Below are 24964 nucleotides of genomic sequence, written 5' to 3'. Positions count from 1 at the left end.
AGTGGTTCTTGTAGACTCTAACTTCCAGCCTTCTGCTGGTTAACCTTAGAGGCAGCCGTGAACCCTGCATTTAGCTTTATATACTGCAGCCAGGTACCTGAAGAAAATTATCCTTCAATATGAAATTGCACAACTTTTGCACTTCATTTTTTGTAGGGCTGGGGATCGACCCCAGAGCCTCCCACAGGCTAGGCAAGTGCCCTATCACTGAGCGATACTCCAGCGGCAAACTGCGGAACTTTACAGGCATCACCACGGATAAGACAAGACAATTGCTCCCTTAAAAAATCGTTATGGTGGGCAGGGGTTGTGGCTCAGTGGTATAGGGCTCACTTAGCACGTGCAAGGCCCTGGGCTCAATCCTCAGTACCACATAAAAATAAATAAATAAAATAAAGCTATTGTGTCCAGCTACAACTAAAAATATAGATATATTTTTAAAAATAAAGTTTATTAAAAAATCATTACGGCATCACAAAGCGTACTAACTGCCAAAGTGACATTGTTAACTTCATTTCTTCAATAGGAGGGATTCAGGAGGGCGCAGGACCTAGTATGTAAATATGCAAATTAGTAAAGCCAGGTGCCTGCCCTCGGAGCCCAGCCAGGGGAGAAAGGCACAGCCATGGGGCACTGTGAGGAGAATGTCATGAAGGTACAAGGTCTGAGGACGCTTAGGGGCTCGGCAGGAGGAGTCCCAGGATCTCACCCTCGAGCGGGTCTTACATGGTGAGCAGGAGCTCGCAGAAGGAGGAGGCTGGGGCAACCCGAGTGACCCCAGAGCTGTCCCACACAGTGGGCTTGGAGGGGAGCTGGGGTCCAGACCCGGAAGACTGGAGGACCCCATGTCAACAAGACTGCGCACCCCCAGACCAGGACTATGGGGAGCCATTACAGGATCCTGGCAGAGAGCAGCACCATCGACACACTCCCCGATGAGTGGCCCCACTGGAGCCGCAGCCGTCCACAGATTAATAGGTGCCTGGGTCTAGCAGATCTGAGTGCTCTGAATATTTAATTAAATGAATTTCCTAAACACAAAAAGCATGATACATTTTAATGTGCTCCTCTCTCCTTCTCTATGGCAACTAATCTTAATTATCTCTGAACGCTGAGCTCAAGAAGAAATCTCGCCAGCTCATCTTCAGAGAGAGCAAGTCAAGGGTTTACGCGGAGTATTAAATGTGCATTTTTATAGGTTTAGGGCTTAATTAAATAGCACTGAAATCCATGTGCAGGTTATTGAAAGTGTGAGTACCTGGAATGATGGGAAAATATTTAGAAAATTGCCATGTTGAAGCGGTTTGATTAAAGAAGAGGAGAGTCCGTGGAAACTCACGCGGCCCCCACTCTGTTACCTGCAGGGAACGAGGCTTCAGAGCATCTCGGCACCAGGAAGTCAGCGAGGAAAGCCACCCACGCCTACCCCTCGTCCTCTCACTCCTCACCCCGTGGCACACAGACTCTCTCCTACCACCCGACACCAGCACAGTGACCCAGTTCTGCCGGTGTGGCATTCATGACCCCGAGTTCTTAAAAAGTCATCCCAAAGCACGATAAGTCGGGGTGACCCCCAGCAGAGGGGCAGATGAAATAGGGAAACCATTCTATTCAAGCAAGCAAAAGGGGCAAAGCCACAGACGTGGGTCCAGGAGGTAGGTCCTGAGCTCACCAGCAACCACGGGGCGCCTTCTCCTCACTGAGCTGCATCCGCCTCTTACCAGGCCGCAGCTGCACCAACCGTTCAGAGGAAGAAACTGAGGGTCAGAGAAACTCACTTCAAGACCAAGCACCCACCAACTCCCCAAGGGGAACTTGAAGTGAGGCAAAGTGAACCACGGGGAGAGGTGAAGACCGAGCCACTGAAGGCTGAGCACAAGCTTCAGAGACCGTGTGTCACGCAAGAAGCCCCTGTGTCACACAGACCCCAGTGAGGGCACCGCACCCCAAAGGCAGGCAGTCTAGCAGAGCACGGTGTTTCCCAAGCCCACCTTCTCCCCAGAAGTGAGAAAGGCCCCACTGCGCGACCCTCGCCAAGGTACCCCGGGACCGGGGCGTGTGCTGGGAGGGTGCTGCGGACTCTGGGGCTGGCTGAGACCCTGCTCCCAGCCACTCCTGCTGGGGACGGGCCGAGAGACAGATGACTCAGTCCAGCCACTGGCCCTCCTAGAAGTCAGTCAGAGACCCCAGACACAACCCCGCCTGTCCCGCAAGGCCTGCTTCCTCTGCACCAGCTCCCACCACGGCCAGGCCAGCAGCCAGGCCACTGCTGCTGCCCAGGCCACCGTGCCCCTCCCTCCACCACCCAGTCAGGCGACTGACACCTTGGTGCCTTTCCACCTTCAAAGACGCTGAGCCGAGCACTTTCTGTACCTGGGCAGAAAAGCCCCAAGGAGGACCCTTCCACCATCCCCTCCACTTTGCATTGAAGAAAGTGAGACAGAGAGGTTAAGAAACTTTGCTAAGGTTGTCCAGCCTAGCAAGAGCCCTGATTTCAGAGACAAGCTGCATGTAAACCCATGCACTCAAACATGCACTGTGTGCCTCCAGCCCAAGGTCACTGCGTGAGGGTCTCCTTTCGCACTCCTCCTGGCTCTGTCCCAGCCCCAGCCCCCCACCAGGACCTGCTCTGCATGCAGCAGGGCTGCGCTGGGCTTGGTCGGGTGGGTGGACGGCGGGGGACAATCAGGGTTGTGAGGGCCAGGGAGGTGGGCAGTGGGGCTTTGTCCGGAGGGGGCGTCTGAGCCTGAGGAAGGGTGTCGTTGAGCCGTGCAGCCCCGTGGGGAGCACGCTCAGGTGGCAGGGCCGGAAGTCGGGCTGGGCACGAGGCGCAGGGGGGAGTGGGGCGACAGGCAGGCTGCGCAGCAGACATTACCTCACCGCACAGCGAGACTGGAACTCAGCTAATGGTCCTGTTACCAGGGCAACAGCCGCAGCACCCATCCCGGGAAGCCCTGCGGAGCCTTCTCCACGGCAGCACTAGGGGCAGCACTAGAGGCTCTGGGGTGCGAGAGGGTGAAGGCCGGGGGCTGCTGCCAGGCGAGGGGCGCTGCCCAGCACTGCACAGGACAGCCCGACCTGCGCCCTCTCAGCCAGCTCTCCAGGGAGGGAGGCAGCAGGGGCCACTGAGGCCCAGGGCAGACTGTGGATGCTCAGGCCAGTCTGGGACACTAGCGGTGCTGGGGCCCCCCACGTCGCATCACAGACTCGTGGAGACTCCGCAGGACGGCACGCGTTTACCCAGAAGCCAACACACGCTTCCCTGGAGCACGGCCAGTGTCCAGGGAGGTGTGGCAGGAGCCCTCCCCTGGGAGGACCCAGGGGCTCCGGGTTCAGGGAGCCCAGCTGCTCCTCCCAAGGCCCCAGGGAAGTGAGCCTTCTTGCTGTGACCCCTCGGCTGACCACCTGTCCTTCCGTCCTGCCAGGACCCTCAGGATGAGCTAGGCCTGTCCTCCAACTGACCACTCTGAGTTGCCCAAAGGAGCAGCCCCCCAAAGGCATTAGGAAACTTGAGGCCCAGGCAAGAGGAACACGGGGTCTCACCTTCCAAACCAAGGCCGGGCCAGCCCATCCCTCCCTGGTGGAGCAGCCTGGCCAGCTGGCCAGCACCTGTATTCAAAGCCCTCACCTCTGCACCCCGAGTTTTCTCCAGACCCTTCCCATGAGATTGCCAAAGCAGAGAGGAAACGGGACTCAGTTTCCCTCGGTCTCCTCTGTGACCTCCCCAGCCCGCAAAACGCAAATACAGGTTTCACTGCCTCCAAATTTGCCTTTAGACTACTGCTTGAGGAGGAGTGGGAGACGGGCAGCTGTCCCTGCTTACAGACAGACTTCCGCAGAGCACTGTGCGCCCTTGGGCTTTGCTCTGCTTGTGCCAGTTTGCCCAGGGGCACAGAGCGCCCTGACTTCTTGGAAGGACTCCCTCGCAGCAGGAGGGACTTGGGGGGGTCTGAGGCCTTGGAGGCCGACTGAAGCTGAGTCTAGCGCTCCTTTTCTGAGTGAGCTTAGGCACTGCTTTGCCTGTTGGTTTATTCTCCCTGCAAAAGGGAGAGATTTATACTGAACAATCTCAAAGCTTAGTGTAAGCACGTCAAGGCTGGAAGGCATCATAAGCCTCTGAAAGACAAGGAACCCCAACATACAGACGGGTTGCATTAAAACAGTGGCCCCATCCCATGTGAAGTCAAGGTACCCTCGAGTGCAAAGAGGTGACGGTTCCCTGCGAGGAGCTGAGAAGGACGACCGAGCCGTCTCCAGCACTGGCACGTGACTGGTGCTGCAGCTCAGCAGCGAAGGCCTGCGCCCGCCCAGGCCAGTTGTCCCCAGCCACTGTGCTTAGAGCTCCTGTTTCTGCATCCCTAAGATGGCCGGCTGGAAGGACCACTGCCCGACACAGGCGGTCGCCATCGTTCCTCCAATCACAAGCCTCCTGTGCAGCAACCCGGGCACAGCTGCACCCAGCACCCGGTTTTACTAAAGAGGACACTAAGGCCCACAGAAGGCATCACGCTGGCCCAAAGCACTGGGTGCGGCTTCTCATTTCAGAGCTCATGCCGCGCCACGCGCTGAGATCTGCAGGAGACCCACAGCAGAGCCCCTGTCGTCCCAGCCGCTGGTTCTGAGGGCTGCAGTCCTGCGGCACAGACTGGCCCTGGGTTCACCGCACACACAGGGCAGCACACGCCTGAGTGGAGCGTATCCCATCCCTCCCGGGACCGTGCCTGGCTGAGGCTGCCCGTGGAGCGCCCTGGAGAGAGGCACTGCTGCAGAGGCGCTGCCTGGGGGCCCGGAGACGGCGGCACCTGGGACCTCGGGCTGCTGGCTCCTTCCTTCCACTCCCGAGTGGAACCATGCACCTCAGTGCTGGGGCAGACTGGGCTCCCACCTCCTCCCACAGGCTCCCACCCCCCACACACACTCCCACCCACCCACACACACAGGCTCCTCCACACACACAGGCTCCCACCCCCACATACAGGCTCCCACCCCCACACACACACACACAGGATCCACCCCCCCACACACTCCCACCCACACACACACACTCCCACCCGCCCACACACACAGGTTCCTCCACACACACAGGCTCCCACCCCCACACACAGGCTCCCACCCCCCCACACACAAAAAGGCTCCCACCCCCCCACACACACACACACAGGATCCACCCCCCCACACACTCCCACCCACCCACACACACACACACACACAGGATCCACCCCCCCACACACTCCCACACGCCCACACACACACACACACAGGATCCACCCACACACACACACACACAGGCTCCCACCCCCCACACACACACAGGCTCCCACCCCCCCACACACACACACAGGCTCCCACCCGCCCACACACACACACACAGGCTCCCACCCCCCCACACACACACACAGGCTCCCACCCGCCCACACACACAGGATCCACCCCCACACACACACACACAGGCTCCCACCCCCCCCACACACACACACAGGATTCACCCACACACACACACACAGGCTCCCACCCCCACACACACACACACAGGATTCACCCACACACACACACACAGGCTCCCACCCCCCCCCACACACACACAGGCTCCCACCCGCCCACACACACAGGATCCACCCCCACACACACACACACAGGCTCCCACCCCCCCACACACACAGGATCCACCCCACACACACACACAGGATCCACCCCCCCACACACACACACAGGCTCCCACCCCCCCACACACACAGGATCCACCCCACACACACACACAGGATCCACCCCCCCACACACACACACAGGCTCCCACCCCCCCACACACACACAGGATCCACCCCACACACACACACAGGATCCACCCCCCCACACACACACACAGGCTCCCACCCCCCCACACACACACAGGATCCACCCCCACACACACACACAGGATCCACCCCCACACACACACAGGTTCCCACCCCCCCACACACACAGGATCCACCCCACACACACACACAGGATCCACCCCCCCACACACACACACAGGATCCACCCCCCCACACACACACACAGGCTCCCACCCCCCCCCACACACACAGGATCCACCCCCACACACACACACAGGATCCACCCCCACACACACACAGGATCCACCCCACACACACACACAGGATCCACCCCCCCAACACACACACACAGGCTCCCACCCCCCCACACACACACAGGATCCACCCCCACACACACACACAGGATCCACCCCCACACACACACAGGATCCACCCCCCCACACACACACACAGGATCCACCCCCCCACACACACACACAGGCTCCCACCCCCCCACACACACACAGGATCCACCCCCACACACACACAGGTTCCCACTGCCCCCGGCCCCCACACACGTTCCCCCAGGTGGCCTCCTGTTCTTCTCCACCTGTCTGCCCTGGGAGTTGCCCCCTGCCCCACCCACACTCCCTCAGAGTGCCCTGTCCAGGCAGGGTCAAAGTCTGGGTGAAGTGGACACGTAGGAGCTGCTGCACAATAGCCCTTGAGCTTTGACCTTCTTTAGACAGGAGCCCTTATTTCCCTGTCCGGGAAGCAGAGAATGCGGACTCATGGCCCGGGTTGCTAAGCCCGGGGAAGTCCTGAGTTGAGCACACTGGCAGTTTTCATAAGTCCTTGGGTCCTGCAAGTATTCTGCTATTTTCCTCCTGAGCAATAAAAGTGTGCCAAGGTCAAATTCCCCTTGGCCCTGTGCCAGGGCACAGACCTGGCAGCCCTCGACTCTGCCCTGTGGCTGGGGTCCTCGGCGGCCACATCTGGATGCAGTCTTTAGCTGGGAGGGCCTGAGCGTCTGTCTTCTCCACAGACAGGAAGTCAAGCCCTGGGAGGCGGCAGCGTCCCCACCGCCCTGTGTCTCTGCACTGCTGCCTCCTGCCTTTTCCTTGTGTAAGTTCAGCTGTGCCCACCTGCCCCTCAGGTCACCTGTGTGGAAGCTGCCAGCACCTTCCCGCCCCCAGGCGGGACGCCACAGATACAGCTGCCCCCACCCCCCAGCTGAGCTGCACCGGGAGGAGCCTGGGGCTCACCTGACACCCCACCTGTCCTGGGAGGGCCGTGGGCCAGCTGGGGACAGGGGGGCCACTGGCTAACTCCCTGGGAATAGCAGGAGCTGCTGTTGCAGCCCCCTGATAAGTGGGGCGAGCTGGTGTGGTAAGGAGCAGGCTGGCTCTTCTCTTGGCCCCAGGATACTCCCCCCGCTGCTGGTTTTCTGGTAATGCCTGAGCCCTTGCCACCAGGGAACTGAAAACCCTAAGGAGACTCCCAAGTCATCTGGCCCTCCTCACCCAGACTTTGACCCTGCCTGGACACTGAGGGAGTGTGGGCAGGGTAGGGGACAAGTCCCAGGGAAGACGGGTAGATGAGAAAATAAAGCCCAGAGAAGTTGAGCCACTCAACCAAGGGCAAACAGCCTGATCCAGACCCTCCCAGAGCAAGATTTCTGAAAAAAATAATCATGCAAGTTGTTCTCTGGGGGAAAAAAAGTGTTTTTTTGTTTTGTTTTTTAATTTCTGAGATCAGGGGATTTGGGAAATGGCACACTCCCATCCCCCTTCTTCTGTCTGTTCATTCTTCATTTGACAGATATTTGCTCAGTCTGACAGAGGGACCCATTTCAGGGATCTGGTCCAGCCTGGCAAAATGGAAGTGAGCCCCACAGTGCTCAGGCTTCGGGACCATCGCTGCCCCGCTACCTCGAGCCGCAGGAGCGTTGCTCGAGGCTGGCCGTCCACAGCGCTTTGCTGGCACTCCGGGCTGAGGCACGGCTGCGTCTTAAAACGTCAGCCTGGACAGGAAGGCTGGAAATGGACGGACGCAGGCCACAGGTGCAGGCTCTGTGCAGGAGAGAAACCGGGAGAGGAGGACGACGTCAGGGACAGCCCTCCAGGAGCCCCGGTCAGGCGGCCACCATCTGTCCTGCAGAGGGAGAGGACGACGCACCCCTCCTAGCAGGGCCCTGCCACACCGGCCCACCCAGCCGCCTCCACCACGCTGACCCCCCCTCGCCCTCCGGCTCCCCGGGGAGAACCCATTCTGTTCTGCAGACTGACGTTCAAATTCCCCCCTGGGCAATCGCGGAAGATCTAGGCAGGATCTTATTTTTTTAATAGGTTTTTTTAATTATGTGGAAAGGGTGGCTCCCTATCAATTAAGTCATGGTTCAACCCGTACAGCTGTCACTGGGGTCGTTAGAGTGAGTGAGTGGGATTGCTGCTGAAACAAGGTCACTTTCCATTAGGGAAACACTCCTAGTCGTCCGTGGGTCACGGCCGTCGCCCAGGAGTGCTGACTGAGTCGCTCCGTCAGCACCACCCACCAGCACCTCCCTCTTGGCAGAGAAGCCAGCAGGGAAGCAAACCACCAAGACGGGCACCTCACTCCTTGGACGGCTGTGCACCCCGGGCCAGGGCCACGCACCCTGAGACGCTGAACACGGACTCCACGGTCGTTAATACTTACCGCCAAGTTGCATGTGAACATTTTAAGGAATAAAATCCCATTTCCCCAGAAATACGATTCTAACTCCTGAGACGCTCCGTCTTGGTCTCGTCCGGGTGTCCTCTCCCACAGGTGAGCATCCTGTGCTGACGCCGCAGACTCCGACCCTCCCTCCAAGCTCCCGTCATCCTCCAGGGAGTAGTGAGTGGGAACTCGTACCAGGAGGCACTCAGGATCTCCAAGTCCTGGAGGAAAACAGGTGTAAGAAACACTCAGGGTGTTTAGGCACATTGGGTTTAAGGAAAGTAGGTTGTAGGTGATCAGAAGTCATGGAGAACACTAGATTCACAGCGGTTCCCCCGCAGACAGGCAAGAGCGCAAGCTAGGACTCTCACTCAAGGTCATCTGATCAGAGGGTGCCCCGGCTGGTCACAAAGGGGCACCCCTTTCTCATCTTCTCCTGACAAATTGCACCCCTCCCAGTTCCAAGCCCAAGGAAAGACGAGCTGACCATCATGTAGTCGCTGCCCGGCTGGGGGGAGGTCCCCACGGTCCCCATGCCTGCATGTTGGGGTCCAGCCTGGGTGGACCCTCCCTGTCCCTGTGTGAGGAGCTGGCAGGGACGCAGCACATGCTGACCTTCACACACACACACACTGAACCCGTCGTGTCCCCACCCCACATGCTGCCAAAGCCACCGAGCCCCACTCCCCCAGGACAGCAGCTTACCGGACACACACAGACCAGAAGAGGTGCGCCTCTCCCTCAGCCGGGCAGTCCCCCGGGCTGCTGACATCACAAAGGTGTCAACTGGCAACCTCACTGTCATGTGGCTCTCCCCTGGCTCCCCTTCACTTGCAAACGCAGGGAAAGGGTGAGACCTTTCAGAGCCGCCAAGTGGGCCAGCTTCCAGCAGCAGGCTGGGGCCGAGAGCCGCCGCGCTGGGCGGCAGGGCACCGGGCCTCGCATTTCAACTTCTGCTCAGCTCTCCTGTAATGGAAAATTGCTTCGCACAAAGCTAGAGTGTTACAGTTCCTTCCAGCATCCCTCCCCCACCCGCCCGGGGCAGCCTTCAGATCAGAGGACGGAGGGAGCCCAGGAAGTGGAACAAGGGCAGTCCTGGCTTCTTACTATGTCCCTGGCTTCGGGCGCGGGCCCCCGGTGGTTGCTCTTTTCCTTCGGAATGGGGCTGGTATCGGGGTCAAAGTGTCCAAATAACTGTCAGTGTCAAGCCCAGGAAGTGATCTGCACGGGCATGCAGTTAACAGAATACCCCCTCAACATCCCCCTGGACACCCGGAGGCTGTACTTGAACAACAACAAGCTCACTGACCTGCCAGCCATGCCCCTGGGACTCCTCAGCGACCTGGTCTACTTGGACTGCCAGAACAACCGGATCCGAGAGGTGATGGACTACACCTTCATCGGGGTCTTCAAGCTCATCTACCTTGACCTCAGCTCCAACAACCTGACCTCCATCTCCCCGTTCAGCTTCTCCGTGCTCAGCAACCTGGTGCAGCTGAGCATCGCCAACAACCCCCGTCTGCTGTCTCTCCACAAGTACACCTTCGCCAACACCAGCTCCCTGAGGCACCTGGACCTCAGGAACACCGGCCTGCAGACCCTGGACTACGAGGCCTTCCACCACCTCGCAGTGCTGCAGACCCTGCACCTGAGTGGAAACCCCTGGAAGTGCAACTGCTCCTTCCTGGACTTCGCCATCTACCTCATAGTGTCCCATCTGGACCACCCAGGTGAGCGCTCGTGGGCGTGGGGGAGAAGTGAGGAGGAGCAGCGGCTGGTCCCAGGAAGACCGTCAGGGTGGGCGAGTGCCGGACTGGGGGGCTGAGGCTCAGTGGGCAAGTTCTGAGCAGGAGTCCAAGGAGCTGAGCTCTGGTCAGCTTGCCCTCGCTAGTGGGCTGCCCTTGGAAAAGTCCTCACCCCTCTGAGCCTCGGGCTCCTGATTCACAGAGTGGGTACGTTGGTGTCCCCTAATATGCAGGGTTGTATCCTGGTGTGTGTGGAAAGTACCTCGGGGACGCTGCGCCCTTGGTGGACAGTGCTAGTCTGCATCCCTCAGGGGCTGAGTCTCTCCAGGCTCTGTCGGTCAGCTCCGTCATCATGGGCCACGGAGAGCCCGGTGGGTGCAGGATGCGTAGAAGGAAAGTTCAGCAAGGAAGGAGGGAGGCCTGGGGTGGGGGGGGGGACGGGAGTGGGCAGAAGAACTCACAAGGCAGCAGCGAGGAAGCAGCTCTGTGCAGATCCATGGGGACGGGTCACAGTGCTCGCTCTCCAGCAGGGAGATCCCGGGCTACAGGGGAGCCTCAGGTCCTAGTGGGAGGTCTCCAAGCGGGCCGTGACCACTCTGCCCTTGCCATGGCCCCTGTGGCTGCCCAGGGCCTCGTGCCCCCTCCTTGGGGGCTTCACTCTCCTGTCCTTGTCCTCCACCGTCCTCTCCACCAATAGCACGACAGTCCAGCGAGGTCAGAGCTCCCGAGAAGTGAGAGATAACTACCCACAGGAAGCCTGGAGCCACCCGTAGGAAGTTCCCCCACGTGGCCATGTGTTAGGAATGTCCCTAGCCAAGATGGCAGGCTTCAGAGGACGGGCAGAGGGAGCCCAGGGGGTGGGCAAGTATACCTGGCCCTCCTGCCCTCCAGGACATGTCACCAGATCTGCTGGCCAGGGCCTGGAGTAGCGGAGCAAGTGGGGACTCGGAGGTGAGCATGTTGTGGCCAGGTGCCTGACGCTGCTCCGGACACTCCAGCTTGAGCTGTAGAGTTCACCAGGAGACTCTTCAGACCACCTTCTGAACGGTCAGCCGTTCCCCTGGGCAGGCCGCCTGGCTTCTGTCCACCACCTCCTCCAAGAGCCAGAGACAGTCTCCTACTTCTGCCCACCGCTGTCTATGATGGTTTCTAGAAAGGGTCAGCGTCAGCCTCCTCCCGCAGTCCTGGTAGTTCCTAAAGGGCCCCTGTCGGGAGCCACCTCTCAGCCACGTGAGGACTCCTCTCCCGCCCTCCCCACCATACACACGGGTCTCCAGGGGCCTTCTGCCCTAGCTGGACAGAGCAGAGCCGCTGGCCCCTGGCCCTCCCCAAGCCTGCTGCTTTGGTCCTGCGCACTTCCCCTCTCAGACTGCGTTGTAGGCTGAGCCTTGGAACGTTCCGGTGGGCTACTCTGGCTACTCGACTGGATTCGGTCCATGGCTGAGCAGGTGATAGACCAGGTCTGTTTCCTGATGTTTGCAAGGGAACCAGAAGGGAATGCCCATCTTGCCAAGCTCACAAGTCCACAGGAATAAGGAGTGTGTCTCTCGGGGTCAACAAACCCTCCGTCCCCTGGCCAGGGGACCTGCACAGGCACCGGCAGCTGCTGCCGCTAGGTGGCCCGCGGGACCCCACCAGCCCACTTCATGAAGAAGCACAGCCTCGTGGCCCCAGGCCCCGTGGCTCCCATGCACCATTTTCACGTCTGTAAGACGTCGAGCCCTTGAGACAAACCCAAGAATAATTTACACTCTACACAGCTTTGCTGCTGGGACGGTTTTCTCACACACCACGTCACATTTCCTTTGAGTGTCACACTGACCCCTAAACTTTGTGCCCTCAGCCTTGGATGAGAAAGTAGACTAGCCCCGAATCACACAGCCAGTAAGTGGCAATAAAGTGACTTGAGATTTCAAATTCAGTTCTTTATTAGAGGCCATGTCCCTGCCACTGTGACAACATGCCGGAGACGATCTTCTGTAAAACAGGGAAGGTTTCTCTGGTCACAGTTTTGGAGGGGTCAGTTCAGTCAGTTGGCCTGCTCTGGGCCTGGGGAGGTGGCGCGGCACAGTGGGAGCGTGTGGCCCAGGGAGCGTCACCTTAGGGCAGCCCAGGACCAAGGGAAAGGAGAGAGCCGGCGTCCCCACTCCCCTCCAAGGACAGCCCCAGGACCCTTTCCTGCCCCCAAGGCCCAGCTCCTACAGGTCCACCACCTCCCAAAAGCACCAGGGGCTGGAGATGGAGCCTTTAACTCATGGCCTCGGGGCCTCGGAGCCAACACAGCAGGGTCTCTCTGTGGAACTAGGCCAGCTGTGAAACCCAGTCACCCTCTTTCCGTCAGTCGGTCCCGCAGTGACTGAGTCGCGGTGCGGGCCCCAGCAGGCAGCGCAGGCCCGGCAGCCCAAACGCCACGTCCTCTCCTCCACGGAGGCCCACACACCCAAGACGGCCTCGCTGGGGAAGACCAGCCACACGGCCTGGCGGGCTGCCACCCACCCGCAGGCCTCAGGGCTCAGTCTCGTGGGCCGCGTGCAGGCTGGCCCCTCCCTCCCCCACATCCAATCCCACACACACATGAACACACGTGCCCACGGCATGGACTCACACCAAGTGCAAAGGCATGCCCCATGTATGCACGCGTGCAAACCATACACATGGCATACAATGTGAGGTACAGGTACACACTCACACACTCACACACGGGCACAGACTGGAACCCAGAGCCAGATGTCCCCGGGGCCTCTCCGGCCCTCCAGCCAGACCTCCACACACGGGAGATCTCATTCCCTTCAACCTCATGGTGCGGCTCCTGGGGGAGCGTCCACTCGGGCGCATCCTTGGTGACTCTGACCCTGGTGGTCTGAACGTCTCTTTCACACTGGCTCTCAAAGTGGTGATCTCTGCCTTGTTCTAGAACAGAGCCCACCCCTCTCCCGGTACCCACGTTTCAGGATAGAGGAAGAACCGGTATCAAATGCGCTGAGCAACCTGGCTGTTTACACAGCGAACGCCAACTTAAAATGGCTCCCCTCAGTCGCGGGAGCTAGTGATCCGCAGCACGGGGAGCGCTAACCCGCGAGCGGCCTTGGGGACAGCGCAGTTGCCTGCCGTGTGTGCGCAGCCCTGGCAGAGCAAGGCAGGGAGAGCGAGCGGCTCCACGCCACCTGTTCCTCTGCTCACTGCCTACTGTGCACCAAGCGCGTGCTCAGGGGTGTCACGAGCCAGAGTCCTGGGGCTGTGCGGGAGAGTCGCAGAACTCCAGGTCACCACACGCACGTCCCAAGTTCCAGTCAGGCACAGCAGAACGAAACAGAGCAAAAATGACCTGACTGTGCCTAGACACGCACCTGGGCCAGCCTCCGCTACAGCCGTGGAGGACGGCCATGCACGGGCAGCCGAGCCCAGGGCAGGACTCTGGTCCTGCAGGGAAAGATGTGGGTTAGAACTCTGTCCCTGCTGCTCACTACCTGAGAGGACTCGGAGAAGTCACTCGACCTCTCTGAACTTCAGTGTCCTCATCTTTAAGACAGAGATAATAATAGAACCAACCCACCTAGGGCTGTCACAGTGAGAAATGAGTGTTCATGAGCCCCCGTCAGCTGTAGCCTGGCACAGCAGCGGCTCGTGCACAAACAGTGGTGGGACAAGGAGGTCAGGGGACGAGGGAGCCAAGCAGCCGAGTGGCCCCTGGTCAAGCAGGGGACTCACCAAGGCTCAGCAAGCTAGGGACCGGACCGAGGACAGCGCGCTCTCCCAGGAGGCAGGACCAGGTGCGGAAGGGGAGCAGCGGGAAATGTGATGTGGGAAGAGTTGGGGGTTAGATGATCATGAACACAGGGGTCCAGACCCAGTCAGCGCTGAGACTCGGGGCTGGACAGCAAGGGGGTGCTCCTGACTCCCCCGGTCTGAGCTCACAGCTCCACCTTTGAAAGTCCCTAATATTTAATGAACGAATAACAAAACTTGTAAAGAACGTCCCACTTCCAGAGGCAGGTAGAGGTGCAGGCGGCCCTGGGAGGTGGGGCAAGACGCCTGTCCCGCTGTGGGGGGCACTGTGACTCGACCTTGAGGGACAGAAGTCTCATGATTTAAGAATACTGAGAAAACCTCCCGACGCTGCCTGCCCCTGAGCCGAAATCACCCATCAGAGGTTCCCCCCTCTGAGTCCCAGAAGGTGTCAAGGTCTTGAAGAGGACCCTATGGAACCTCGGGGAGCCCTGGAAGAACCCAGAAGCCCCCTGGCCTTTATCAGCCCTGCCCACCCCAGGGGGAGGAGCCCGCTCTCGGGACACCTGACCAGCGGAGGGTGATTTGGCAAGAGGGAACCTTGGAGGGACAGAGGCCTTGGAAGGAAAGGGAGAGGGTGGAAAAGACGGGGGGCAACAACATGCCCTGTCCCATGTTGGCCCAGGGCGCCCCCTGCAGAGGGGTGAGAGAAAGTGAATGTTTGGTCCCCCTGTTCCAGCAAGAGGGTACGCTGACACTTGCCCAAATCGGGCAGAGATATGGTGCTGTCGTCGTTGAGGGTCTGAGTCAGAAGAGACCCCCAATGTGCCCTCACCAGATATGCTGAGAAGAGTCCGTCCCCAGGAGCCACATCCTCACTCTCCCCAGCCAGGGCGGGGCGGGGCGCTCCCTGCGCCAAGCAGCACAGGGTTAAAACACACCCACACATCCATTTCCTTTTTAGCCCAGGTCAGCAAGTAGGGGAACAGATTCCTGGCCAAAGCTGTGATTTTCCAGTCCCTGGTGCCGTCTGAAGGTGAGCGAGGCAGTGAGCGTTCTCTGGCAGGACAGGGTCCGATGCTTCTCAGCAGGCTCTTAAAAGCATCCGCGACTCTGAGCTCCTGGACTTAAGGGATCTGGCTCCCACATCCGTGTCCCTCCATCCCCGAAGTCTGTCCAGCAGATGTTTCTGCACTAGTAGGAACCATTTACATACGTGGCCTCCCAAGCAGTAGCCACTGGCCACATGTGACTATGGTGCTCTTGAAATTTACCTAGTACAACTGGGGCATTTGTAATTCCACTTCATTTCAATTCCTGTAAATGCCACTCAAGGTGGTAGCTACCACGGTGGTCAGAGAAGCCCCTGCCATGGGGTGCCAAAGCTGGGCTTGCAGGGCCCAGCATCCTCCAGGTAAGCCCCATGTGGACAAGTCCTGACATGCATACTCAATGTCTCTCCAGGGTCATGATGCTCCTTATTTCCTGAGGCGTCCCAGCCTATTCAGTGTGAGATGTTTTTGTAGCTCACCTTGTGTCCAGCATTGTCACATGACGCTGGGGAGGTCTGATCCCAGAGGAAGTCATGATCCTGTCTTCCTGTAGAACATACAGGGCTCCAAGAGATGTGACATTGGGGTGACAGCCAGGAAGCTCTGTCCTAGTCTCAGCAAAGCCACGGTGTGATTTGGGGAAAGTTATGTCCTGGTCAAGTCTCACTTTTCTTTAGAATAAGGGAGCAGGATCCGATGTCTCTGAGTCTCCTTGTACTGGTAGGTTAAGGACTTAGATATACAAGGAAGACACACGTGATGTAAGAGGAGAGCAGCAGTCAGCAGACAGGGTCCCAGAGAGTGTGGCGAGCTGGCACCCAGGTGGAGGTCTCCTGGAAGAGGCTTTGGCTGCAGAGTTAGGAAGGGCACTGGGGAAGGAGAGGCCTCGGAGGCCTGCACTCTCCTCCTCCCGCCGTGAGCGCCCTGGGGAGGTGGAACACAGCCCCGTGGTGGGTCTCTGTGCCCCTGACTGCTCCACTGCTCAGACATTGGTCCTCAACCTCCAGCGAACACGAGGACCCTGGGCTCATCGCCTGTGATTGGGATTCAGTGAGCGGCCAGTACAAGTGCCCTTAGACCAGCTTCCAGAAACCCTGGGCCATGTCCTGTGCTCCCCAGCTCAGGAGCAGCTCCCACTGCTGAGCAAAGTGATTCTCACTGAGATGCTAATGGATGGTCATGTTCTGAAACGTCTGCTCCGACAGTCACGGTTTGACCGGGAATAACAACCAACGGTGATAACGCAAAAGCGCCAGGCTACCAGGGGTCAAGAGGGGCAGTGTGAGGCCAGAGGGTCCCTCTGTGTCACTCGTAAATCACAGTCCTGAGGCAGCCCTGAGGTGGGGCCCAAACAGCAAGGAGGGGCCTGGGCACAGTGCCACAGAGGCAGGCGGGGGACAAAGCCACGCAGGGACATCTGCAGGGAGCAGATGGGCTGGGTCATGTGCTGCTGAGGGTCCAAGTCCTCTCGAGGGCATTTTGAGCAGGGAACATCCTAGTTTCACTCCAAGGCTACCACATCCCATGCTCAAGACTGCTGTAATAGGACAATGGCCCCGTTTCAACCCACCAAGTACAAAGTCACCCACAACTGCCAAAACGCAGATTCCCAGAATGAATTCAGGTCCTTGCACGATTCCACCATGAGTGCCAGCGTCTCCTCCATCAGGAAATTGATATGAAGGCCAGAGGCCAACACACAGAGAACCGCCGGGCAGCAAGGAGCTGCAGGCTGCCCGGGGCTCCGCCACCTGGTTCCTGTGCCCTCCAGCAAACTCCCTGGCCTCCTGGCCCCTGCAGAAGGCTGGAGGGCAGCCTCCGGGGAGAGCCAGGAGCCCAGACATCCCAAACCCAGGGGGGGCGGGAGGGGCATGGTGTGTGTTCAGGAGGGTCCCGGGCAGGCTGACACACTCCCAGGCAGGTCCCCGTGTTCCTCCAGCTCAGATTCCTCAGACCTACACACGGCCCCGGGGCGCCCAACATTGCTGGGCCTCGGGAAAGCAGCAGGGTAAGGCTGAGGAGCCAACCTCACCCTCTGCCCCTCGAGGAGGAGGGCTCCGGCCTGGGGGACCTGGCAGAGAGCGGATGCCAGGTAAAGGGAGCGGGTCGGCCTGGCGGGGTGTTGAGCGACTTCCCGGGTCACCTGCTCCGGGGTCTGGCAGGTCCAGCACTAGTGCCAGAGGGGACTCCCGCAGGCCTCGGGTAGAGAGCAGGAGGCCTCAAGAGGTCCCCAGGAAGCTGTGCCAGGTGGTCCCTGTACTCCCTGACTTAGGCACAAGCCCAGGTAACCAGTAAGTCTGCATTACTTTCTCGGATGGACTGGCAGCTCCAGGAGAGCGTGTCCGTGTGTCTGGAAACTCACACAAGATGCCTAGAGCCAACTCACTAACCCCTCGCAGGCACACCCCAACAGCCCGAGGACTGGTGGCACCCCCCAAAGAACCCAGCCTCGGGCACACAGACCTCTAGGGACATGGGCCCCTCTTGAGGCAGGGACAGTGAGGAGGTGGGGGAAGCTGAGCCCCACTGTGAGCTGTGGAGAGGGAGGGTCCTGCGGGTCAGCAACCATCCGCATGTTCTGACCTGAAATGCAGAGTAGAGGACAGACGCGGTGCGGTTCTCAGCTGGGGTCACCATCCGCAGGGAGTCTGGAGGAGGGGAGGGACCTCACAGTGACAACCTAGGCCACAGCACTTACCCGGTGCTGGTCAGGCACAGTGCCTTTGGCCGCTAATTCATCCAATTAAAACTGTTACGACGGGACTCGAGGTCCCGTGGGACAAGCCCTTGTCATTTCCAGTGTGTCTTCTAACAGCCAAGAGGCTCTGGCCCGGGCATTTGGCAGGGCGGGGTATGGGCATCATCACCCAGTGGGTGTCACCGTGGCCAAGGCGCCCAGCCCGGCTCCCGAGTGCGCTCATTGCTGACCGGTCACTGAGGCCAGGAAGACGGTGACTGGGAGCAGGCGGGGGTCCAGGCGCTGAGCGGGAAGGGAGGCCCTCTGTGAGGGCGGGACTTTCATGTGTGATTCCAGCTGAAGGTGGGAGGCAGGCAAGGGGGGAGGGGACGCCCTGTTCTGCCTGGCCCTGGGAGCGGTGGCACTGCCAGCCAGCAAGGCTTCTGACATACCCGTTCTCCGCTGCGTAGCTTTTCAGAGCGTGTGACTGGTCGAGGAGCACGCCCAGCTCTAAGCCGCACTGACGGCAACTTGAGGTCTCTCTAGCTCCCAAGGTCCCGCCTGCCGCAGTGGCTCACCTCTCACCACACCTGCTCTCAAGGTGGCAGCAGAGGTGCCCTGGGTAGGATGAAGTCATCTCAAGGCTTCACACTGTGACCTTCTCTCCTGCTGAGATTCTAACACACCAGAAGGGGTCACAGGAAAGAGGGACCCCCTGAACCGGCATGCCACAGGCCGGGCCCGGAGCCTGAACACCTGTGAGCAGGGAGATGCCACGGAACCCACGAATCATGTCCAACCTTCGAGACTCGGCGCTGCCCATCCAAAGGGGAATCCTGGGCCCCAGGCAAAGCTGGGTTTGTCCAGGTCCCGGCGACTTGGGCTTCTGCAAATACAGCTCTGCCTGGTAGGTTCGAAGACACCGAGGGACTAGACAGCGCAGCGGTGTCGTCTCTAGGGCCAGTCGTGGATACTCCAGGCTCGTGGGTCTCGGCTCCAACCACCGGATTCTGTCACTGGCACAAAAGCAGCCTTAGAAAGCACCCACAGGAACGGCAGTGACGGTGTCCAGTGGAACTCCATGACGGAAGCAGGTGGCCGCTGGCTGCCCACGGGCGGGAGCTGAACCCTACGTTCACCAGCTTGGGACGACGGCCGGGGGTGAGGAGGGGCAGCTCCAGGTGGGCAGAGGTAGCGGCCCATCTGGACCAGAGGCGCCCGGAGGACCATGCCCGAGGCTGGCCGGGTGGCCGGGTGGTGATGGAGATAGGCTGCCAGCAGAGGCTCCCCGCTGGGGAGCCCCTCCTCTGGACCACCCCAGAATAAACAACGCCTCCAAATTTCAGCTGGGACTCTGCCCTAACCGCAGACCAAAGACACGGAGGTTAAGCTGAAGGAGCTCTGACCAGTAACCACCCGTCCTCGTGTTCACATTGGACAGACTTCCCTGGAGCACTGGCCGGGCACCAGGCCCTGGGACACAAAGGTGGCTGAAAACGTCCTCTGCTGGCTAACAGCTCCGTGCAGTAATGGTGGGTAAGGACCCCTCTGCACCAGTGTGACAGTGGCTCTTCCACCCACACTTGCTCCTCCCCCACATCACAGAGGACAGAGGAGGTGTCCTTCCCAAGTCAAGGTGGACCCTTCATTTGGTCCTGGAGACCACTCACTCCCCCTGCTAGGGACTTCACACCCCCAGCTCACTGCGTCCTTCCCAGACTGCCATGGCGCGGGTGGTGACTGGTGTTCGCCTGGTGTGGACTAACCCAAGGTGGTGGGACGGGGGCTGACCCACCTGGTCCCTGTCCTCCAGCTGAGCAGCGTGTCATCGGCAGGAGCCAAGGCTGGTGATGACAAGTACGTTCAACGCCCCGAGCTCCGTCTGTATTCGACACACACAGGACACCACAGGGGACAGAAGAGACAGAAGTGCACATCCTCAGAGCTCACGGCAAGAAGGCAGGTGAAGAGGCGGCAACCCCGTTCCTTTGATGGACGCAGGATCCATCGGAGTAAGAAGGGGAGGAGCCTGCACCTCTGCTGGGCTCCTGAGGAGTGGGGCATCGGTCTCCTCTGGGTTCAGGGGGAAGCTGACAAAGGCTTAGCCAATAGAAAGTGGGATCTGGAGAGTCACTGCAGGTGACAACCAGGGAGGCCTTCCCGTGGCACGCTCTCACTGTACAGTGCCCCCGGTCAGCCCAGAGGATTCCTGGGCAAGCGCAGGGGCGGGGACCCCCAGGAGGGCCTGCCTTCTCCAGGCACCAAGCCCTGGGGAACCCTCAGCAGAGGCCTGCCCAGAACTGGGGTCCCTTCTGCAGGCCACGGAGGGCAGCGGCTCCTTCTCACCCGGGGCTCCAGGCTGCGCTCTGGAGGAGAGCCCCTGATGAGGCTGGCTGTGCGCCCCAGAGACTCGTTCCTCCTGGCACCTTATCTCAGGAGCACGTGTTTTCTGCCTGTGAGCACCATGCTGTGTGCAGAAATGCACAAAGCACCAGTTTGTGATTCCTGAGTAATATTTGCAAGAAGTCAGACATTATGACATCTGTCATCGTGCCTGGAAGCATTAACTGGGCAGACGCCCTGGACCTGCTGGAGAGAGGCTGCAGGAACAGAGCTCGCGGGGCCTGCATGCAGGTCTCGTGTGAATGAAGTTCCTGGTGTTGTACAGTGCACTGTGTGCACAACAGTGCCTGGTGACCCTCTGTGACAGACAGGGAAGTCAAGAGCGCCAGAGAGGGAAGGGCTGGTCATAGTTGATTCATTCCACAGCGTGGGAACGTTTGAGCCTAGCTGTGGGTGGTGCACAGTTCAACCTAGAGCTGAACATTGCTAAGTACCTCACATGATAACTAGCAATATCCAGGGCTCCAGGATCAGTAGATGGGTGTTTGATCTCCAAAGCCAGCATCGGGATAGAAAAAGAATGTACAGCTAACAAGCTACAGAAAAGGAAATGAAATCATAAACAAGAAGCCGAGAAGGAGGAGGGAGGGCAGGACAGCAAACCTGAGGAATGAGAGGCCAACCCAAGCACATCAGCAAAGCCACATCGAGGGTCAGAGTTCGCATCCTAAACACAGCCCAGCTTCATGCTGCTTCAAATACGAGCTGAACGCAGGACGTCGACAGAGTGAAGGGTGCAGAGGGTGCACAAGGCAGGTGCTGAGGAGCCTCTGTGCGGCCACACCCAGGTCCAAAGCAGAACCCTCGATGGCAAGAAGCGTCACGGGAGAGAAGGACGCTGCTCGGTGCTTGAAGGAAACCCCCAAGGAGACAGAAGCCCCAGCTCTCTGTATCTCTAGTGATATCGCTTCCAAATGTGCAAAGCTAAGTGGGCAGAAGTGTCCAAAAGAGACGGACCCACTCATGGGACAACAGACGACTGACAGGCACGGTGACCATGAGACCGGAGACGTTCACAGGTGAAAGCCACAGAGACAGGAGGTCTGTGCCCCGCACGGACACACAGACCCACGCACCCCACAGAGGCAGACCTGTGTTCAGAGCATAAGGAAAATCCACTAAAAGTGGCCTATGCTCACCCACCAAGCAAGTCTCCAAGAAGTTTCAAAGGATCAAACAGTAGAATTTAACTAGAATCCAATAATAAAAAACGTTACGAGCAAATCCCCAAATATTTACAAATTAAGAACTTAGGCAACGCGTGAGAGCTCTGATTAACAGGAACAAGGGTGTCCGCCGCGGTGCACGCCTTCAAGAGCTCAAGGTCTGTGGGGGAAAGGCGCACGTGTGCAGAGCCGTTGTGCTGGGTGGGCAGGGCTGAGTGCGGACCGGACCGGGAAGCTAGGAGGCTTTGCGCATGCTGGGCAGGGGGACAGCTCAAGTCCTCAGAGCTGAGGATTATGGCGGGAAAGACCTCGGAGGAGGAGACACGCTGAGGCTAAGCCTTGAGGAGTGGAGGAGCGTGCTGAGGCAGAGTGTGCAGAAAGCGGCTGGAGCACAGGGCGGTGGGAGGAGGCCGCTGCAGGCGAGCTCAGGAAGACGGAGCCATGGACGCACAGCCCAGGCAGAATGCCAAAGCGACAAGGGGCAGCTGAGGGCCCCACTGAAAGGCCAGGTGGTCTGGATGTCACTTTGAGCCCCACGGAGAGTCAGAGGAGGGTTGGAGCCAGGGTAAGCCCTGGGGGAAGCGAACTGGCAGGAGCATGGGGAACAAACCAGGAGGCGGGAGAGAGCCCAAACCCTGGCAGCAGGAAAACCCAGGCCTCCCTCCCGACAGAGCCACCCACAGCCCCCTGAGCAGCAGCCTAACAATGCACTAAATCACTGCCTCATCGCGCCCTTCGAAGTTAATGCTCCAAAATGGGAAATGTGTGTTGAATGTTTAGTCTCATCTGCGCCACCCAAGCCCTAATTTAAAAGCTAAATCTTTTTTAAAATAGAATGAGACAAACCCCTTAGACACAGCTCAGACCCTCGGAGTCCCACGTTTTTCTTTTGCAAATACACCTTTTCTTGCATATCCTGTGTCTCTGGCAGTGTGGGCCCGTGACCTGAGCCTCTCTCGATGGAATCCCAAGCAGTTCCCAAAGCTTCTGGCCCCCTTCCCAAGCCTCCTGGGTAGAGCCCACCAGCCCTGGAGCCAGGCTGGCTGGAAAGGGACTCCGGGCATGACTGTGTCCCTTCCCCTCATGTCCCTTGTCCCTTCCCTCCCCTCGGGTGCTCTCCCTGCTGGTCCATGCCCCTCCAGAGAGCACCCTCCCCTCCCCTCCCTCCCCTCCCCTCCCCTCCCTCCCCTCCCTCCCCTCCCCTCCCCTCCCTCCCCTCCCTCCCCTTCCCTCCCCTCCCCTCCCCTCCCTCCCCTCCCTCCCCTCTCCTCCCTTCCCCTCCCTCCCCTCCCCTCCCCTCCCCTCCCCTCCTCTCCTCTCCTCTCCTCCCCTCTGGGGTTGTGGCAAACGGAGCATGTTGGGCTGTCCCGGGCTGGCTTCCCTCCACAGTGAGGCCCAACAACATGGCTGGCCTCCCATGGTCGTCCTGGGGGACGTCACTGAGGTACTGGCAGAGTCGAGGTCCCAGTGGAGCAGACTTGCTCTCTCCCCTCGCCCAAACCAGCGCCCTCCCCAGCCTACTCCTGTCCCCTCGCACTTCTCTGATTCTCCTCTTCTGGCTCCGGCTGGGGTGTCCCCAAGTGGGCCTGTTTCCCTCACTTCCTGGGTCACCAGGCACATCCATGCTCCCACGCGGCCAGCCCCTGCCCCACGTTTGGAGGCAGCTCCCCACTGCGGTGTCTTCTGATGGAAGCTCCCACTAAGCAGAGCAGCTTAGTGGGTTCTCGTCTTCGTCTCCTGCCTGGGTCCGGGGCTCTCTGGAGCCGGGTGAAACCTCCTGAGTCTCTATTTCTTTATTTGCAAAACAAGGGTGATTTGTGCCTCGAGGCTTCTGGAAGAATTAAGTGGGGTCTGGGCTGGGGCTCAGAGGCAGAGCAAGTGGTGAAGTTTAGGATATATTAGCTGCTATTATGATTCTGACTGTGGTTATCTCAGCCCGGGCCCAAACATGCACAGATGAGCACCCACATAAGCACCTTGCATCAGCAGGGTGGACTGAGTGGGCTAGAAAGGCGCAGGGCTGGGGCAGCGCTCCGGGGACTCTGCACAGAGCCTGCCTCTCCCTGCCTGTCAGTCCTGCACACTTCGCTCAGGGTAGTATCCGTCTTTGCCTGGCAAGACAAGAAGTGGGATCCAGAGACATAGCCAAGAAGCCTTCAAAGTTTGCAGAAGTAGCATGTGACAGAGTCCAGATGGAGCCCTGGGGTATCCAGCCCCAGAACCCCTTCTCCTTTCGCCACCTACTGACGTCTGCGTGCTGGATGTGAGGAGGTCTCGGAGGAGTACCAGGGAGGTGAGTGCACTGCTGGAAAGGACTGGAGACTCCTGCCGGGCCTGTGGGCGGCCAGCGAGTGTGAATACCACGGAGGGGGGGAGCTGCCTCTGGTGGGACCCTGTCTCCTGAGCCCCCCGACTTCTCCTGGGGAGACGCACTGAGACATTTTCCAGGAATGTCGCCCCTCCTGGAGCTGAGGCAGCGGTTTGTGTTGCTCTTAGGTGGTGCTGACGGCCTCTGCTGGGCTCAGGCACAGGTGAAGAGAGGGACAGGGGACCTGGGGAAAGGAGGGGCAGGAAGAGAGACAGGGAGGAGAGGGAGACAGCAAGACTCACAGGGCTGGCGAGTTCCGGCTCCATGACAGCTGGTGCACTCATGGTCCCCGTCTGGCCCTGGGGTCTCTCCCTCCCTGAGGACCCTCAAAAACCCCTCTTTGTGTCCTGAGTGCACCGGCCTGGAAGAAGAAGCCGTCCAGGCACAGGCTTTGAAAACTGTGATGTGCCACCAAATGCCTGGGATTGTGTTGACATGCGATTCCGAGTCCCAGGCCTGCGAGGGGCCTGAGGCTCTGCATTCCTGAGAGGGTCCACACTAAGTAGCGGGGCCCGGCACCCCGGGTCCCCTCAGGAATTCTGCTCTTTCATCTCCCCCCACCCTGTGCTTCTCTTCACAGATGACCAAAATGCCACGTGCATGAAGCCCACGGAGCTGCGAGGGTGGCCCATCTCGCAGGTGGGGAACCCGCTGCGCTACATGTGCCTCACCCACCTGGACCGCCGGGACTACATCTTCCTGCTGCTCATCGGCTTCTGCATCTTCGCTGCGGGCACCGTGGCCGCCTGGCTCACAGGCGTGTGTGCCGTGCTCTACCAGAATGCCCGCCGCAAGTCCAGCGAGGACGAGGCGGACGACGAGGCCGGGCACAAGGTGGAGGTCGGCCGGCGCATCTTCCAAACCAGCGTCACCTCGAGCCACACGGCGTTCCCTCACCTCATCTAGCTGCCAGGACCCCCTCCCGCTGCGCCCAGGCTCCCTGACGCCCTCCGCCCCCTCTCTCTGCCGTGGAGCAGCCTCCGGGACTGAAGCTTTCTAGTAAAATAAATAGTTTGCTGGTCATTCCACAGTGGTCCCTTCCTGCGCTGCCAACCCCAGCCACCTCCCCGAGCTCAGCAGGCAGGGGGGAACAGCACAGAGAAACAGGGGCACGTGCCGGGGAAGCCCCCAGTCAGCGGGCCCATGTTCGGTGAGCACCCTCCACATCCCAGACCAACTTCCCAAACCAGCTTCAGCAAGGAGGGATACAAGAAGCACAAGATCTAGGCCCCTCCCCAAGAGCAAGCAGCTAGCGGGTCAGGATGTCCCCAAGTGCCCAGCCCTGCACTCCAGCTCTCCGTCATTAAGGACCCTACAGTCTTAATACGCTTGAAC

General features: G+C 59.5%; 1 protein-coding gene across 1 annotated transcript; it reads left to right on the top strand.

Moving 5' to 3' along the window:
* The first annotated feature begins 9600 nt into the window (after window positions 1-9600).
* Lrrc52 (leucine rich repeat containing 52) lies at window positions 9601-24652 on the top strand. Its single transcript, XM_027922830.2, has 2 exons — window positions 9601-10222; window positions 24210-24652. The coding sequence occupies exons 1-2, from the start codon at window positions 9601-9603 to the stop codon at window positions 24533-24535; spliced, it is 948 nt and encodes a 315-aa protein (XP_027778631.2). The 3' UTR covers window positions 24536-24652.
* Window positions 24653-24964: the final 312 nt, after the last annotated feature.

The sequence above is a fragment of the Marmota flaviventris genome, chromosome 12 (assembly GCF_047511675.1).
Source record: "Marmota flaviventris isolate mMarFla1 chromosome 12, mMarFla1.hap1, whole genome shotgun sequence".
Lineage (NCBI taxonomy): Eukaryota > Metazoa > Chordata > Mammalia > Rodentia > Sciuridae > Marmota > Marmota flaviventris.
Note: the sequence above shows the minus strand (reverse complement) of the source record. Positions and strands in the feature narration are given on the sequence as shown.

Coding starts and splice junctions, on each gene's coding strand:
- Lrrc52 (XM_027922830.2), top strand. CDS start 9,601: ATGTCCCTGGCTTCGGGCGCGGGCCCCCGGTGGTTGCTCTTTTCCTTC. Junction 10,223..24,209: donor GTCCCATCTGGACCACCCAG/GTGAGCGCTCGT, acceptor TTCTCTTCACAG/ATGACCAAAATGCCACGTGC.